This window comes from Thunnus albacares, chromosome 24, assembly GCF_914725855.1.
Source record: "Thunnus albacares chromosome 24, fThuAlb1.1, whole genome shotgun sequence".
NCBI lineage: Eukaryota > Metazoa > Chordata > Actinopteri > Scombriformes > Scombridae > Thunnus > Thunnus albacares.
This window is the reverse complement of record NC_058129.1, coordinates 16,699,452-16,718,993: the sequence shown is the minus strand read 5'-3', so window position 1 is coordinate 16,718,993 and position 19,542 is coordinate 16,699,452. Positions and strand designations below refer to the sequence as shown.

The window sequence follows — 19,542 nt, the reverse complement described above, 5'->3', positions numbered from 1 at the left end:
TATTCATTGATTTAGCATCACACTTCACAGGGTCAAAAATACCCAATTTCAAGAATTGTGTTGTTAATTCTGCCTTTATGGTGAAAACAATATGTAATTTTGTAGTGGTGGGTGCTTGAAATGAAAAGCAACTGACATGCAGTGTTAACACCTGGACCAAACTTCAACAGGGCCTCTTAGTGAAAATATTTCAGTCTTCAGTTAACATGTTGGGTTGAAAAATTCCCCAATTGCAACTATCAGATACAACAAACCACAGTGCGATATTGTGTGTTTGATTAAAATTGTCAAGATTCACCTCAGTATTTGGCTTTCATGCCAAACAACAGGCCAACAATAACCGAATAACAAATTTGTATTCGGGCACACCCCTATGCTGTATGTCCCATTTGAGCCACAGTTGATTTCTTTTTGTCTTGAGTTCAATGTGGCCAATATAAGAAATGTAATGTTATGTATGGGTATTAGTTTTATTTTACTACATTTTACACAAATTACTGCTGAGATGCGAGGACTGTAACCACAGTGATCTCTAACAATATGACCAATTATCAGCCAATTTAGTGTTCAGTAGCTGTTGTGGGCTGCATTCATCATCTTATAATCATCTTCATCTAACATTTGACCTTCAAATCAAATTTGAAGTGTTTGTTGTTTCATGTTTTTAGCCATGCTAGCAGTGTGGCTCCAAGGATGGCAATGTCGATCAGTCGGTCAGTCCATCACTTTGGTCCGGACTGAAATATATAAACAACTATTGGATGGATTGCCATGAAATGTTGCACAAACCTTTGTGGTGCCCCTAACTTCATCTGGCACCATTTTCAGGTCAAAATTTACATTTGTCCAATTCAAGCTAATGGCATTCCCATCAGCTTCAGCTGTGCTTTCAGTTTAGTGCTAATTTGCAAATGTTAGCATGCTAAATTAAGATGGTGAACATGGAACAGTATACCTGCTGTCAACACTTTGGTGCTTTGTAATTGTGAGCATGTTAGCATTCTGACGTTAGCATTTAGTAGCTGTACAGCCAGCAGAGGTGCTAACATAGCTGTAGTTTGATGTTAGACTACATCATGTTCAACAAATACTTTCACTCTTCCAAAGAGACAAGAGCTGTTTTAATGTCATATGTCCCAAAAAATTTTGGTCAGCCCACTCAAAATCACTCAAAGCCAGCAGCACTGAAGAGAATGACTCACTGCACAGATTCCAGTGTGAAAGGGAGCATTGTTGCCAGGCAGAAACACAACATGCCACACAATCTGAGGAAGACAGAGATACAGGAAACTCTTCATGAAAAGTCAGCTTTATTTTCAATGCGTAGGAGAAATCGGAATGAGTTGCAATTCGCTGCCGTCACTAAAACACACTGTAACTGCTGTCTAAATTCCTCTCATTGAGATGTTTGGTCTCCAGTGGCGCCAGTTGGACACATTTTGAGACAAAAAGGCTCTGTTTTACAGTGACTGATGTTCTATTCCTCATCTTCTTGGATTTGAGGTTCACTTTATTTAGTTTGAGCTGGTGGGAGAATGACGACGACTTAGGATTCTCAGCTTGCTTGGGTTGATTGGCAGGTGTCCATTGATATGCGACTGAAAGAGCTTCCTGTCTGCACACTGATAGGCACAAAGCCAGTGAATGACCCAGGTAAATGTCAGGACACCTTGCAGAATGGGTTTTTATTCAACCAGAAGAGGTTCAAGAGGGGCCCAGAAAGGTTTGAACCATTATTTCACCCATAAAGTGGAGATTTTTAGGGGTCACCGAGCATTTTCTTTACTCTTTCCCGTCAGTTCAGGACCCTAACACACCTACAGTGCTTTTAAAGTCTCAGAAATTACCCTGGAGATTACATTTTTAATTTTAGTTAATCATTTTAGTGTTTCATGTTAAAAAACAACCTCCTTATTTAATTATTTCCACTTGCAATTAGTCCTAAAGGCACAAATAACACCAAATAATGCTATAATTAATCTCATCCGTGTCCTTCAGTCCTGCCTGAGCATGTCAATATTTGAACTTTTACTTGATAGCAAAAGGTGGATGTGATTAATTTCTCAAGCTGTCAGTTAATTATCATCTTATTTACCATAATTATAAGCTGAATAAGTGATAGGTTTGCTGCGTTGTTATGGGGCTGTCTGGTCTGTGCTCTTACACACAGTTCTAATTAAAACTCATCAAAACATGATGACAACTTGTTTATGGAAATAGGGTGAATTGCTGATAATTTCTACTTACAAATTTCTAATTACTAACACTGGTACTCAAGCTCATGGGCGGAGGAAGGTTTTAACACTGCTGGCGCATGCTAAGCATGGCCAGATTAGTCATTGAGAGGGGTTATGGGGCTAAAACATATCTCTCAATACCCCATGCATGGTCCTGTTTGGAGCTCAATCCGTGTGATTTAGAGCCTAACAAAGCAAGCAGATTTGATGTGTTTTGATCAGAAATTCCCTTTGAATTAATGAGAAGAAGAAAAAGAAGAGGCGGGACTACTGGAGGACAGTAGAGTTGAACACTGACACCACCCCACACTATCCTCACGCGTTTCAATTAGTGTGCAAGCAGACACATCAGCATGGCTGGCATCACTGCCCTAATCCCCAAGAGAGAAAAAGAGCATTAGCGGTCATATGCCCACCAGATTTGTCCCATTATTCATTACAATTAATTGCTTTGCCGTATTCCCGGCCTTTCCCAGAACGGCAGCACACTGCAGACGGCTCCGCTGTAAATTGTAATATGAGCGGAGGACTTAAAGCTGTCATTCAAATCTCACTGTGACCTTTCGGGAGAAAAGGCTGTTTTTCACCCAGTTTGCAGGGAGCCTACTGGATGAAGTTTTGTGTGTATATGTGTGTGTGTGTTCGTGTACCTCTATCCTTGTCAGAAGAACCTATCTCAGTGAGGACATTTTGGCCAGGTGCAACCTGACCTGATGTTTTACAATTACAGGCAGGCAGGTAACACTTGACAAGAAACAAAATCCTTCTGTGCTCCACCTGCAACATTATACATATTGTAGATAAACTGTTACTTCTTTGCTAAAAATATCCACAAGTTAATTTAATTGTTACTGTTTTTCACACTAAACAATAGAAGTCAGCAAAAGATTATTAGCTTATCTTAGTATAAAGACTAAAAACAAGTGAAAAAATACTAGTCTGACTCTGTCCAAAGGCAGCAAAATCTGCCTACCAGCCTACTGTTTGTTTAATCTTTACAAAAACCAAGGTGTAAAAATGACACATGGTTTTATGCAGGAGGTTATGTACTATTCCATTAATCAAACTATTTGAGAACTAACTAAACCTTCATCTTACAGATATTAATCTATGTGAAAAAAAAGGCACACACATTGCAGTTGTATAACAAATCAATAAGCAGCATATAATTTCGGTATAATTTGGCGAACATTTTTCAAATTACTCTATTAAATTATGTCAAAATGAAAAGTGTGAAAAACGCCCTTTCCACAGTCCAAGGTGATGCCTTCAAATTACTTGTTTTGTCCAACCAACAGTCCAAAACCCCAAATTTACTATGATATAAAAAAAGAGAAAAGCAGCAAATTGTCACATTTTCAGAAGCTGGAACTCACAAATGTTTGCCTTCTTTACTTGATGAATTCAAGGACAATAAAATATCAAAAAAGGTGATTAATTGTCTTTTAATTGACTACGAGTATAAGAATTAACTCATTTCAGCACTAGAAATAAGTGACGCCTTTATGTTATCATCTGGATTTTGAAAAGTTACATTTTACAGTCTTCTGACCTGAATTAACATCCAATTAAAAAGCAAATAAAATTTTAAAAGAGACCTTTTCATATCGTCAAGGTTTTTTTTTCCCCCATTCACAGGCTGTCATATCTATTCTCTCACCCGCATGGACGCCCAGTATGAATTATGTTCACAGAAGAAACACAAAAACCCCACAAAGCTTTGCAAGCAACCAGATACATTTAATTAGATAATTGCGTTGTTTTTTTTTTCTCCTGAAGACTGACACAGTATTCTTACAGTTTTGGTGGAAAAAAAAAAAGGAATATGATTCTCTTTGAGCCTGGATAAAGCTGTAATTTCATCCGAAGAAGACAATCAAACATCAGGATGTGGATTTAAGTTGTGCTGCCCATAAGCTATTCTTGATGGGCCGGCATTGGCAGTTTGAAGTCCTCAGCTGTCAAGGTATTGTAGCCGAACCCCCGAGTGACGACACACTGATACACACACTTCAATAACAGTTACAGTGTTGGTTCATGGGAGGGAAACCTAAAGTATGGAATGATTCTGTTCACTGCATAAGAAAGTCCAAAGAAAGTGTCAATACCTGAACTGAATTAGTACTAAATGTAAATCAAAATATGAAGGCAATAAAGAAGTACAGTCTGCACACAATCACACACACACACACACACTTCCTTTCACAATATAAAACCTTCAACAGGGGCCTGTGAGGAGGAAGAGCGAGGAAGGACGCACCGCTGTGTTGGAGGAATAAAAAAATACACTTTCCATCATTTTTTTAAAAAAAACAAACAGGTTCCCAACAATAAAATAATTTCATTATATGGGACTCTTGAGGAATTTTAGTGTTTATAATGGTCTGACTGCTGTTTCAAATGGTTTTCTAAACTGATAATAGAGCTGGGTATCATTTTTTGATACTGGTTTCAACATGATACCTGAGTTTCAGCATTGACAATACACATATTTTGACTTCTCGACTTTTTTGATACTTAGAAGAATATCACCTTTAATCCATTTAATTAAAGAGGCCCAAGTCCTTTATAATAAAGGAACCCTGTGGAGAATTTTCCTTCATCAAAAAACATTTGCGAAGGCGATTTTTAAAACAGCTTGCAGCCTTTGTCTTCTGATCTGCCTTTATTTCTACAATGGAAATGAGGCTTTTTGGCTTTTTTTGTGATTTAATCCTTGATGATTGTAACTATTTTAAATCTGTATGGGTCTTCAAATAAATTTGATACCAACTGTAAATCAGTGGAATAGTGTGAAACTATCAGCACGATGTGAATTCATTGATCGAGTAAACGCAAAATAAAAACATGGCTCCATATGGCCACTAGTGGTTTAAAACTCCACATGGGACCTTTCAATGTTGTCTTGAATTTGCCAGAATAAAAAAGCCTGAAACTGGCAACATTTTTATCTAAATCAGGATCTATCTGATCAAAGAAACAGTGAAGAAGTTAATAAATATGACGCCAGCTTTCGGTTAAAAAACATTGGTGTTTGATACCCAGCCCTAAAAAATGAAATATGTGTCCTTTTTAACTGACACACACGTCAAATAACCAAACTAAAAATACCAGTCTTGGCCCATTTCAGTCCCATTTCAGTCAAACTCCTCCAACATGGCGGCTCGACCTTTGCAACAGGCCCCCGTTTTTACACAGTGAAATATACGGTAGAGTTTAAATACTATTCCTTATGTAATAACAGATATATAAATATCTTCATTCTCAACATTATTTCCTGTATTTGTAAAACATGTGGAGTTGTGAATAAGAGGGCAAATGGTTGAGTGTCATATTCTAGGCACATCAAGGCACATATCATACATTCATTTCCATTCAACCCCTAAAAATCACCAAACGCTGAACATAAAGCATGCTATGATGTGAAGATAAATGTCCACACAGGATTAAAATCTTATCTTTGTCACGTAAAACATCAGCTAACAGCATGCAGGATTATATCAGTTTTTCTGCTGACATAATGGTGTGCGTTAATACAGCATTTATGATCTCACTCTCGACCACAAGCGCAGAAATAAAAAGACTAAGTTGTTTACATCATTTAGAGAATAGGGTTAATATGTAGCATGCAATACCACTTAATAAAAATAACTCATACATATCCTGTTTTTACACTTCCCTTTGCAATATATTTAAATCTATAATCTCCTTAAATGTAGTCGTGTGTATATACAAAGAGAAAAAGGAATAAATAATTTTTAAAAATATATATGGACAGAAGAGAACAAAAGCTGTGATTTAAAAGCAACAGTAACGCTAAAGCTGGAAACCTTGTCATGTAAACCTCAGTATCAGTAGTTTGCTTGTAGTGCAATAGATGGAAAAAAAACACACAGTAGACAAGAAGATGTGCGCCTTCAAGCTGTAAGATAATCCCAGAGCAACTTTCACCCTAAAATATACTCTATAATAACTCTTCCGGGCTGAGAACAGGCAGCGTAGAAGTGCTGGAGAAACATCTCAGAGTGCTTTAAGAGTCGTTATATATTACCTGACTAGAGCTTGTAACGTGCTAAGATCAGAAAGAACACATTAAAATGCTTGGTAATGCTTTATTTTAAGGGTTCTGTGATTTCTTAATAATTTTCAAGGAAGTTTCCTGGAAATAAGCGCAATTGTTCAGACAGCTATAATCACAGTGATGAATGTCGGAGGCTTTCTGAAACGCCAAATTACTGATGTTGTGTTTTCAGTTTCTACATCTTCTCTTTTCTTTTTATTCTAACTTGTGAAGGCCATTTGCTATTTCATGATAAAAGTGCAAATTCATTAAACGAAGATGAATATGATGAGTTGTCGCTGCTCGATTTGAGTGATCAAAGTGTATGAAGCTTCCTTTTCATACCAAATAATTTTTACAATATGTTGCAGTTTGCATTTAAATACTGTAAACAAATAAAAGTTACTTGTTAAGAAGATCTCAGAGCTGTATATGTGTATTCACTTTTAACTGAAAGGTGTGTCAAAATTTCCACTCTTTTGGTTATGTTAGCAATTACGTTTAGTTAAATAGAAACGTGCTAATTGTCTCTATTTTCCCTAAAATTAGCACCACATTTCCAGGAAATTTTCTAAGAAACTGTTATAAAATTATGGACCTGTAAAATAAAGCATAACCAAATAATCAGTTGCCATTTGAATAAGCTGCATCGCATTGAGGACAGTATTTACACAACAATCAGTGTCGATAATGTTACAAATGAACGTAAGCAAAGTTTTAAAAAAAAAGGAGTGTTGAAGAGACTACAAAGATCATGTGATGATTAAAATATTGAAGGTTTTGTTTAAAAGACAGTATAAAACAGATACTTTGTGTGCTGTGTAATATCAGAGGCACCAGATGTTGAAAACTGATCAGGACAAAAGACAAAACACACACACAGAGACACACAGAGACACACAAACACAGACAAACACAGACAGACCGACAGTCTGTGAAAAACAAATCTCAGTCAATCATTAGATACTATTTCACCCAAAACACACTCAGGAGTGATGCTGATCTGCACTTGATTTGGCCAAATTCATCCCGCCGCGTCCTTGATTGCATTATTGTCATTCAAATAACGTCATTTGCATGAGACACTTTTTTTTTTTTGTCATCACCACCTTAAAAAACAAAACAAAAAACAAACTGTAGCTGAAGGTTTTCTTGGCATCCCTGATATTCTCCGGCTCAGACTCCGCCCCCGCTGCGGTCCACCGTCACAGGCCCTCTCATATCCAGAGTTTCCTCCGCCGTTTTCATCAGAATGGCCAGACGGCTGTCCGACACTTGTCCCTTCTTCACCGCGCTCATCAGCTACACAGGAAATGGCAGAGAACATGGTACATGGTGTGTTGCATACAGCGGGAAAGGTTAACTTGTCAAACGGACGAGGGCTCGGTGACAACGGAGCTGCTTTTAGAAGGTAGTGGTTAAGGTAGAAGTAATTATCTGCTACAACGATGAAAATACCACGCTGCCACCCAGTGAAAGGTTCTAGAGCTGTCCGATCACCGTCACGTCCCCGAGTTCGAGAGGTAGAAAATGAAACCAACACCAACTGTCTTTTTTTATGTGTTAAAGCCGGACAAGGCGAGATGTTTTACATGGATATCGAGTCATTTTATTAGCAAGCGGTGCTGCAAATAGCACATCGTTATTTCCATCCCCTTTCAAGTAAGATTCTTTGAATTTGTCTGATTGACCGAATCAGATTCTGGCAGGAGATCAAGAGAAAAACTGTGTTGGGTTCAAGAGTGAATCTAACAGTTTTTAAACGGATAAGGCTGGCATTATTTTGTATTTTTCCTCTTGTTAAATCCCATGAAAACACCAAAAACCAACAATGTGTTAGTCTGTCTCTCAATACTTTTAGACGTCCCTACTCTGTCTGTGGCACTAATCTATTCATTATTGGTGAGGATTTAAAGGAGACGGTGATTTCCTGTCATTTCTATACTGTTATAATGTCAGATGTCAACGATGTTCAAAACTTGAGGTGAATGTATGTACAAATGCTCCCTGCAGGTCAAAATTCAGGGCCTGAGCCTGCCTGGATGCTTTTGAACAATCTTTCCTAGAAGACCTTCTTAGTGTCACACTCAGCTGTACACATGGCTACTTGTCTGATACAAGCCCCCAATTTCAACATCAGAAAGTTGTGGTGGGACGAGGTTTCAGACGCTGTTTGACCATCAAACCAGCACTTCAGTTAAAGCTCACTGTCACTGACTCTTAGCCTACTCTGAGCCTCATTTTAGTATCATTATCTGGTTTTTTATGTTATCCGTTGCTTGACTTTGTAACCTTTTGTCTTGACCAAGTCTCCTTTGCAAAACAGGTTTACAACCTCAATAGAAGCTACATAAAATAAATAAAGGAGGGGACTATTTTCTACCATGGATTCATACATATTCGGTGCTCTGGTGAGTATTTCTGGCAGCAGGACGGTGTAAGTGTTCACAGTGATGAAGAGGATGTGTTTTTAACAGTGGAGCTCTACAGCAAAGAGGAATAAGATACTTTATCAGGCTTTTGATACATAAACAATACTTGTTAGTCGGATCAAGTCTCTGGTTTTGGTCTTTTCATGAAAGTAATGACAATAAAATAAAATATACAACATGACTTATAAAAGTTTTGAGTGTTTTGTAGTCGGTAACATGTTTTGTTGTAGGGATCATGCGAGTTACAGTAAGATTATATCAGTTACTAGCTGTTAGTCGTCCACGTGCAGGTCAGATACACATACAAGCACAAAGAAACATAACATGGATGATTAACTCCGTCATATTTTACTGACAGATAGAAACATATTTTGTTTCACAGGGGGACAACAACAACAACAACAACAACAAAAAAAGGGTTCTCGTTTAAAGATACACTGACTAAAAATGTGTATGACGAGCTTGTTTCCTCGGCTCCGGAAGTCACCGCACAGCCGAGAAGCCAGATGTGCTAATGAAGACTAAATCTTCAAATGTCATCAAGCTCTCTCATAACGACCCTTTTCTGGACTCAAGTGAGAAAGTAATTTAGCGGGCGGACGGACAACGGGAGACCCAGACGCACTTCAGCCCTCATTACGGAAGTCGCTGACAGAGATTCTCATTTCTAATTAGCTTTGTCTGGTGGAACCTGCTGGTTGTGGAGTCAAGACTCCACACCTTCTGTTTGCAGGGCGGACATCCACTGTTCTCACATCTCAGGTGAACAAATGACTTTTTTTTAAACTGGGAGATCATTTGTGTTGCAGCTTTAATGACCAGTTAAGACTCTGTGGAAGGTACGAGGAGGAATATGTTGTATTTATCTAGGAAATAAAACTAAAAACAACAGAATACAGCAGACGAGAGAATGATTCTCTCTTGATCGGTTTGACTCTTAGATGGTTTTACTGTCACTTTTACCTCAGACTGTAAATAAATATCCACAATATGAAGACATGTATCCATAAATATCAATAGTCCTACAAATTGGAACCTTAAAAAAAGGGTAGAAACGGGGGAAAAAAATTAAAATGGCAAACAAAAGTGGCGAAATAGTGATGCGTTCCCCCGAGCTTCTATTATCCAGCGTGTTTGTTCTGCTGGTTTGAGGAGGGCAGGCTCTGACAGGAGTGTTAGGCATTAATGGACACTCTCATCAGACAAAGCCACACACACACACACACACACATACCGCAGTGCCTAACCTTACTTTTACTGCCGTTTTTGGATTCTTTCTTTCTTGGATTTGTCTTCACTGCAAAATATTCCTTCTTTTAAAAGTCTGTTTTGACTGTCATTGAGTCCTTAAAGTGTTATTTTCTTAAAACTGAAAGGCCACTGACAAAAACATTGTCAGTGCAGTGAGAATATTTCAGCCCGTTTCCGCTGTTTGAATCAAGAAATCAAGTTTCATTTCTCTTGGTTCTCGTGCGGTGTCTTATTCATTTCTAGAAAATGACTTAAAAAGGTTTATTTCTATTAAAAACAAGCTGATATAATCTCACTGGCGTCTATTCTAGGAAAAGAAGCACTTAGTCATACACAAAAATGAGATTTTTAGTTTGATTATTTCTCAGATTTCCATGCTATATCTGTCAGCTTATTAGAAATAGATAATATTACTTCAACTACACCTCTTTACTTATTCCTTGAAGTAAAAACTGGTGTGATGACTGAAGGGAGCAGATATTAAAATCAACTTGTTTTATACATTTTACAGGTAATCTTCCAACTTTTGTAGAAAACTGAAATATTAAAATACTTTGAAAAATATTGTCATTGGCTGAAATTAAAATGGGAAATGATCAGTTATTAGATGTCTGACATCTCTGTCTGAATATTACATACCTGCAGGAATTCATCAATTTCAATTTGTCCGTTCTTGTTGAGGTCCACCTCATTAAGGATTTCGTGGAGCGCATTTTCATCAATGTGGACATTGATGCTCTGCAGAGAAGAAAAAACAAGACCGAGGATCAATAACATAATGAAGACAGGTGAGCAGAGATGACAGAGAGGCTGAAAGAAAGACAAGAAGAGAAGAAAGAAAGTGATGGAAGAGAGCAAAACTGAGAGAGAAACTCACTTCCAAAACCTGCTGGACGTCGACAGTGGTGATGAATCCTTTACTCTCTTTGTCAAACTTATGGAAGCGTTTCTTGTACCTGTCAACCAGATAAACAACAGTTAACAGCAGTAATAATCCAACAGCTGCTTTAACTGAAGGACAAATAAACATTAAAGTAATAATTTGTCTAAATAAAATCTCACTTTAGTTATTATTATATGTTTACTGCAGTAACGGCTGGACAAACCGCCAACTTACTCACAGGAACTTTTGTCAGAGACAGAAAGTGTTGTGGAGTACAATGTTCTTTCAAAGGAAGTGTAATAATTACCTGACTACTTCCTGGTAGTCCAGGTTTATCTCAGACGTCTTGGTCAGCTGCTCGGAGCGCGACCTGTAGCCCATCTCGTGGTATAAAAACTTCTTAGCGGCTTCCAGCTCCGCCTGAGAGGAAGAACAGGAGTCAGATATCAGCTGTTTTGTGATATTGCAGACTGTAATGAGCCTTAACAAGAATCATTTTATTTGAGTGTGATTAAAAAAAAACAGACAGAAAAGACTGGGAGAAATAAAAAAGAGGGGTACTGTGCTGTTATCCCACACAAAAAGATCACGTATACAGTAAATAAATCAAAATACAAAACAAGAGAAAACAAGAATAACTCAAAAGAAGACAGATAATTTGGATAATTACAACCAGCTGTTATACATCATTTAAAACTTTAGTAAAACAAGTAAATTAGTTTAATTTATTCACTCAATTAGCAGATGTTTTCAGTTATTTTTATGACTTGACGTACACCTGACTGACTTGTTTATGGGTTATTCTGCTGAATGACATGTGACTCGTCCTGAACTGGTTAACAATGAGGGCTCAAATTAGGTGAGAGTTCAGTTTTCATGCACACGTTAACTACACACGTCGCCTGATCTCTTTCATACTGTACACACACGTACATACACACAGAGAGCTCGCCCTCTAAAGGGATAAAGGGTGTGGACCTCTCCATTGTATACTTCAAAACCCAGCAGGCATTAAAGCATTATGTAAACTCAACAGGTTTTCTGGGGCAAGGAAAAATATGACACCAAACTGTGCAATAAAACTCCATAAAATAACTACTTGCTCCGAGAAAAACCTTGGTTTTCCATCACCATGTGTTTATAAAATGATTAGTAGTCCTAAAATTGTACCGTCTTCCGCTCCTGACTCCAGTCCAGCTCTTTCCCCATGATCTGCACGATACGTGGCAGGGCTTCGTCCGCTGCCTGCACGTTCAGGAAGCCCAGGCGTGTTCGCCGGGCGATGACGTCGATGGCCGTGCAGGCGTACTCCTTGATCGCATACAGCACCTGAGAGAGGAGACGCATCATTTCAGAGTGAAAAGGGGCTTTTGTTTCTCTTCAACCTCAGTGAAAGACTGTTGTTTACCTCGCCCTCAATGTAAGGAAACTCTGACACCAGCCTTTTCCCTACGATTGGCCATCTTTGCCCGGTGACCAGAGCCATCTTGGCGACATCAAACGCCTTTGCTCCGTACGTCGAGGCCAGATGCTGAGCGACCTGTGCACAGAGAAAAAGACAGGACAGTACAGTCAGATTTAAGTAAACAGCTGCAAAACTTAATATAGCAGAATTTATGATCCATAAATTGGATAAGAGAAATATAAACCACCATCAATAGCAGGTATACATGAGAGCAATACATAATGTTTACTCTTAATTGATAAAAAAAAGAGATGAACATCATATAAATGGTCATAAAATACCATTACAATATTTCATCTTGGCTCATCAATAAGTAAACAGCAAATTCTATTCTCTCAAAACAAAGAGAGTACCAGAGTTTCCCACAGTGTTTTATTATTTTACAGAGGAGCAGAAGGCGGTCCAATTCGCCTTAAAACCAAACATAAACACACACACATTAAGTTTTAAGGAAAAGAAGAGCAGATGTGCTATTTCACACAGCAACTGCAATATTTTTTAATGAGTGTGGCTTTTGTTTACAGCATCATCTACTACCTTGTTCACAAGACAGGATGTGTCAAGAGCCAGGTGGCTTACCACAAATCCCCTGAGGAAATCATGTAGAGTCAAATCTTTTTCCATCTCCTAATACTACAGATTCCTAAGTTAATCTGCATTTGGTTTTGACACGTCCTTCAGTCAAATAAAAGTCTGTTTTTTTTTTGAGAACAAATCACTGAACTCTACAAAACTTTTGTCAATGAAACTTGCAGTATGTGCATTCTCCAAATTATAAATCATTAACAACTGTAACAGATGAAATGGTAAAATAAAAGCTAATATTTGGCCATGAACTTCCTGTTGCTCTTAAAATGAACATATCTGGATTGTAATGAGTTTGATGCCCTAAAGTCTGAAGCACACATTCACCAACACAACAGGTTGAACAATGCAGACTGTTGTGGCAGCTCCTGGTATTCACATGATCGATTTCATCTCATTGGAGCTAAACGATAAGCGTTAGCGCCACTTTGTCAATGAGGTGTCACATGTTTACAGAACGCAAGAGGGCTATTTGCTATTCAGATCGTTGGCTTGCCGATCATGTGAAAGGGCAAACGCTGTCCAAATATCAACAGTGACCTTTTAGGAATATTCGCGAGAACAGCGGAGCCGGTTCAGAACGCCTCTAATGAGGAGTTAGTATACTGTAGGCACTTGCTGCAGGAGTACTTTTTCTTCAGGAAACAATGTTCTATTGGATTTAATGAAAACGCACAGGCTAATTATTGGAAAGATGACGTGTGGCTGATGTAAATCAATGTGCCCTTACTTAATGCCATTGATAAATTGTACAGCATACAATGTGTGTGTCCAGTCTTTTGTGTAGTAGAAATGTCAGCATTGTTACGGCAGCCGCTTTAATGTCAGCTGCACCGCTGCTGGTGAAGGCTGCGAATGTGTCGATGCGAGCATGCTGCTTTTACAGGTTTGTTTGTAGATGAGTGTGTGTGTGTGTGTGTGTGTGTGTGTGTGTGTAATATCTGGTCCTGTGTACAGCTGGTACAGTAGTTAAGGGTCTACTTCACTGTGCTGAAAATGTACAGTGCAGACCGGAGAAATAACCTCACCGGCAACTTTAGGAGTTCAATCTAAATGGACGGAGCCAAAGACAATATATCAGTTTTTCAAAGAGGAAATTAGCTAACTGGAAAGACAAAAAATGAATATGAATATCATTCATTTTACACTGAGGATAACGTGCACAACTTAAATAAAAATAAGAAAAACAGGATGGAATATTTGTTAGTTTATAACGTTTTGATCTGTCTGCAGGTATTGGGTGTATTTCTAGAGAATGAAATTCATCAGTACAACAAAAAAAATCTGCAGTTTTTAGTTTCTATTTCACAAAAACACTATTTTCATTCACTAATTACTTTGCCGTCTTTTCGAGCGAAGTTAAACTACTGTCAATAAAACGTCCTGCACGTGTTTCATATTAAAACTATACCAGGAAAAAGGGATGGAGTCACTGGAAAGCTTTTCAACATCTGCATGTGAAACATCTGTGCGACAGCAGCTTAAAACACCGCTTGGAGAAGCAATTAGAATTAATTAGTAAATGAAAATAGCATTTCTGTTGAAAAGAGGAAACAGTTTAAGCAGTGGAAATGTACATTTGACTTGAATTAATCAAGAAAACAGATATAAACTTGGACAAAGTGTCTAGTTTGTACAAGCAGCAAACAGCATCAACAGCCAGTTAAAACAGATCCGAATACAGGGTTGGTAAAATAAAAGGTCTAGTTCTTTCAGCAGTTGAGGTAAATAAAGGCCACTATTTGAGAATTTATGGTAAAAGTATAAACAGTACTGAACATGGCGGGTCAGGACTGGTTTGTGCTGTGACATTTAGGAGCTGGCCCGACTGTAGGTGAGTCACATTAACACAAAAAACGGATAAAGATGAAGAGAAGAAGAGGAATTGTTTTGTTTCTCATAATATGGTTGAACCTATGAAGCAACTTAATAGAGAACTCAATGAACATTCAGGTTTTAATCATGTTGGGGACTCGAGCACTTCAAGCTCAAGTCAGGGTTAAAACAGAAGTCATGTTGATTCAAGAAGGAAAAGGGCTGATTCTAATTGAAACTGCAACGTATTTGTTTCTGTCAGTGGAAGAAGTTACTGTACTTCCTCTTGTTACCTCACTTCAGTTCAGATGTTACTTAATCAGCAAGTTATTTTTGCTTGACAAATACACTAAAACTCAAATCTACTGACTGTGTAAAAACATCCACTTAATCATTTTCATCATGTATAAATGTGTCATACCTCATTTTCCAAGCCGTAGTCCTGCACCAGGCGGATGTAGAGCGTCGGCGTCCAGCCCTTAGCCCCCTCCAGCATCAGACCCACGGTCTTGCAAGGCTCGGCTTTGAGTCCGTGTGATTTGATGGCTGCATCCAGGGTCTCTTCAGCCATGGATCTGTAGGTAGTCCACTTCCCACCTGGACGCACACACAAAATTTATGACTGATTAAAAATATGACACATCAGCTACTTCTCAAATATTCAAACACGCACAAAGACCAACTGACCAGCAATGGTGACCAGTCCGCTGTCACTGACACTGACGATGTGGTTCCTGCAGATGGACTGAGTGTCTTTAGAGTTGGGGTCCGTCACCAGGGGACGGATACCGCTCCATGCTGCCAAAACGTCTCCTCGACGCACTGCAGACAACAGAAATACATTTCATTTGGTCAGACACAAACTAACCAAGATACTTCACTTTGAATACCAAGTATTTCCTTAATAAGACAAAATAATGAGAAAAGATAGAACTTCATTCGTTCTGTAGAGAGATTTCCAGTGTAGGACAATATTTTCTTTTACATCAAGAGATAAGGTTATTTTTTTACTACACAAGCATGGACTTCTGTAGACCCTTTAAAGTGACTATTTTGCATTTGTTTCAAATGTAATACAATTTTTTCATTACAAATGATAATATCAGCTTTACAATTTGGGTGAAAAGTAGTAAGTAACATCTTAGAATGTAGTGTTTCCCCCGTTTTCTTTAATGACAGCATGAGCTCGCATGGACTCCACAAATTTGTGCAAAACCTGATGACCTATGTTATCCCAGCATGACCTGATAAAGTTCCAAAGAGCTTCTTGTGATGTCACAGAGTGCTCGGCTTTCTCGGTCTTCAAGTGCCCCCATAAATGTTCAACGGGTTGAAGTTAAGTGACTGTGGAGGGAAGTCCATGACAGTCAGGACTCCTTTGGTCTTCAAGTAGTTCTTGCAAAGCTTTGAGGCGTGTTTGGGGTCGTTATCCTGCTGCAGCATGAATCCTTCTCCACAAAGATGCAAACCAGAGGGTTTAGCATGTCTCTGAAAAATGGAGTGCTACTTCTTCTTGGTCACGGTGGAGTCAATTCGGTGCAGGCGTCCAACTTCAGAGCAGACAAAACACCCCGAGACTTGAATAATCTCACCATCATGTTTCACTGTTGGTTTGATACACTGCATTCCTCTCCTTACATACACCCTTACTGCCATAAATCTCAAACTTGGATTGAACTTGGACTTTTTTCCAGTCATTCACTGTGAAATGCCGGTGTTTCTTAGCCCACCCCAAGCATTTGGCCTTGTTTCCCCTCCTGAGAAGTGATATAGAAACTCCTGCTCGTCCTCTGAGACCACTACAAGACAGCCTTCTTTTGACAGTACTTTCGCTGATTGGAGTCTTGTGTTCTTTATTTAGCAAATTCTGTATGTGTGATGAAGTTGTTTTTCTCTCTCTCAGGGAACTAAGCTTGATGTATTGATCTTCTGATGGTGTGGTCACTTTTGGTCTACCTGATCGTGCTTTGGATACAACTGATCCAGTTTCTGCAAAGCGTTTCAGAGTTCCAAGCACTGCCCTCTTAGAAACCTTTAGTCCAGCCCCTCTTTGTTTAGAGTAACACTTTGACTTCTTTGCTGGAAACTTGAGGCACAGCCATATTTATAACAGGTGAAACACTGGCTGCAAGTTGAGTCACTTGAACGAGCCTCTCATGAGAAGATCAAATCCACCTGAGTGTCATCTGAACACTTCAATGGAAGGGATACAACTCAACGAAATTTGACAAATGTGATTGCCGACCTAGAAACAGTTCATTTTCAATGTGGACCCCACTGTAGATCCATATATTTATGCTTAACCAGAATAATGGTGGTTCTTGGTAACTTGACTGAGAATAATGTGAAAGAGCTGATATTGAAATTATTCACTGGGATACATTAGTGTTGAACATACTGTAATTTACCCTACTGCTGGGTAATAATCTCATTGTACCAGAGCTACAACCATTAGTTGATTAAGAAAATTAATTGGCAACAATTTTGATAATCAAGTAATTGGTTCAAGCTATTTTTGAGCAAAAATGACTTCCCAAATATGAATATTTTCTGGTTTTCATACTTCTCTATGATAATAAATGATAATAAATATGACTAGTTATTGAAATTTTATGAACTACATGAATAATCAGTCAATCAAGAAAATAATCATTAGATGCAGCCTTTATATCTCTACTAACTGTTCAAACTAATTGATATTTTGACAACTTGCTGCTCCTAATTGTGTAAGTCATAAAACCATATATGCACATACAATACATGATATAAAAAATACAGATATCCCAAACAACACTGACTCAATATAACAATATAAAGGGGGGATCTCTCCTTGAATTTCTTCTCACACTGTAATAATGTGATATTTGACTATACAAGCAAACTTAATTTTACTTTAGTTTATGTTTGTTTTTAGACTTTGCTTTTCCACACACTCTGCCTCTGGCACAAAAAAAAAATCCTATGGTGCAACAGGAAGGATTTTCTGAAATAGTACTTAGCAGCATGGTTAGAAAAACAAAAAAAAAGGAAGAAAAAGTAGAAAAAATAGGAACTCAAAAGAACATCATTGTCTAAAAACACTTAGAGAATCCTCTAAGTGACTGCACGCTCCTCAAAATCAAACAAAAGGGGACTCCAAGTACCTTCTACATCAGGGCTGAGGTAGTTGCGCACCTCACTCAGGATGAAGTTGATGTCGTCCTCCCCCGGGATGGGGTGGGCTGTCACGCTGGTGGGCGTGTCGGTCGTCCCGGCGATGGTCATCTTCTGCCAGGGCAGGAAGAAGATGACACGCCCGTCGCTTGTCGCCGGATCCAGCAGACCCATATTGTCAGGGCTGTGGGAAAGAAACAGCAGGAAGAGGATTTATTATTGTTATTATAAGTGTATTAACAGAAGGGGTTTCGTTAATATTATTACTATGTCATGTTGATAATCAGTTCATATCAGAGAAGGATGAAGGGTGGTGAGGAAGAGGAGGTGTAGAGGAGACAAAAAAGAGAAAAAAAAAAAAGGGTGAGGAGGAGGAGGGCGACAAATTGAGTAGGTGAGGAGTAAAAAAAGAGGAAAATAGGAGAAAACACAAGGAGAGGAAGAGGAGGGAGGTGGCAGATAGAGGCAGGAGGAAGATGAGAGAAAGGGAGGAAGAGAATTAGGTGGTTGGCATTTCTGGTGCTGTTCAAAGGGCTCGCGCTCCCTCGGGTTTCGCTCAATAAGCTTCGCTGAACTTTAAAAAACCCCGACTTCAACAAAACCACTCTATTGCTCCGCTGTATCTTAAGCAGAGGAGATTGTCCTTTGCATGTAAGCATAGGTCAGATAATATTTAGCCAGCTTAGTATTTACACATAAGAATGAGAAAACATGGAGGAATAAATATCTACAAGTTAATGCATTTGAAATACCAAAAAACCTGAGGAGGAGTAAAAAAAAAAAGGCAGGTTGGAAAGCAGGAAAAAGGCCTGAAAATGAGACCAGCGTTCCTATTTTGATACATTTAAATGACACATGCAGCAGAATGAGCAGAATGATGGGGTTTTTTTTGCACAGTTTATCCAGTTAAATGTTTATTCTGACTGGTTTTGTGACTGGTAAAAAAAAATATACTGTGTGGTAGGAGGTTGGCTGTATATAAATGTATAAATGAGAGTGTTTGGAAGTACCTGTAGTAACCGGGGATGACGATGTGTACACCAGCGCTGGGTTGGCAGATGTTGGTGTTTTCCTGGTTGTCCATCTTCCTCAGTGAGTCTGTGAATGGCCCGGTGGCGTTGATCACACATTTGGCTTTAATGTCAAATTCCTCTCCTGTAAAGGGTAAATGATGGTTAAACACCTTTGGTGTTGCGGTAAGAGCAGAGAGAACTAAACTGTCTTTGGTAGTTTTTTTAATCGATACAGTTTGGAGGATGAGAAAGACGGAGTGAATGAAACACATGGCTCACTGTCTTGGTAGTTCAAAACTGAACAGTAGCAGCTTATAAATGTATATCAGCTAAGTCCTGCTTACATTTCAACTGAGTTTTACATTTAATAACTGAAAAGAAGAAGAAAACAAACCATTTTAGCTGCTTGATGATTAAAAATTTGCAACTAAAATAGGCATAAAATACCTGAAAATAACAAATACAAAAAGGGCATTATAATTATTTTACCCCTTAAAAATGACAGTTGGTCAACCTTCTAATTGGCTCATAGTGTAACAGCACTTAGCTGATCCCTCCAGAGTGACTTCAAATGAATTCTGCTCATAAACTTAATATAAAACTTGATTGCAAAGGTGATCAAAGGTCTAAACTTTTATGTACGGGAGG

General features: G+C 38.5%; 1 protein-coding gene across 2 annotated transcripts in view; it reads right to left on the bottom strand.

Annotated features, from left to right (window-relative positions):
- Nucleotides 1–3,956: 3,956 nt before the first annotated feature.
- gpd2 (glycerol-3-phosphate dehydrogenase 2 (mitochondrial)) overlaps nt 3,957–19,542 on the bottom strand; it is a 28,370-nt gene continuing 12,784 nt past the window's right edge. For both annotated transcript variants that reach the window (XM_044345070.1, XM_044345071.1), the window contains 10 exons: nt 18,892–19,036; nt 17,872–18,065; nt 15,416–15,550; nt 15,150–15,325; nt 12,272–12,403; nt 12,034–12,192; nt 11,171–11,283; nt 10,858–10,936; nt 10,620–10,718; nt 3,957–7,599 (listed from right to left, as the gene is read on the bottom strand). In XM_044345070.1, coding sequence (XP_044201005.1) covers nt 7,474–7,599; nt 10,620–10,718; nt 10,858–10,936; nt 11,171–11,283; nt 12,034–12,192; nt 12,272–12,403; nt 15,150–15,325; nt 15,416–15,550; nt 17,872–18,065; nt 18,892–19,036 — 1,358 coding nt within the window. In that variant the 3' untranslated portion in view covers nt 3,957–7,473. The remainder of the gene's footprint in view (nt 7,600–10,619; nt 10,719–10,857; nt 10,937–11,170; nt 11,284–12,033; nt 12,193–12,271; nt 12,404–15,149; nt 15,326–15,415; nt 15,551–17,871; nt 18,066–18,891; nt 19,037–19,542) is intronic.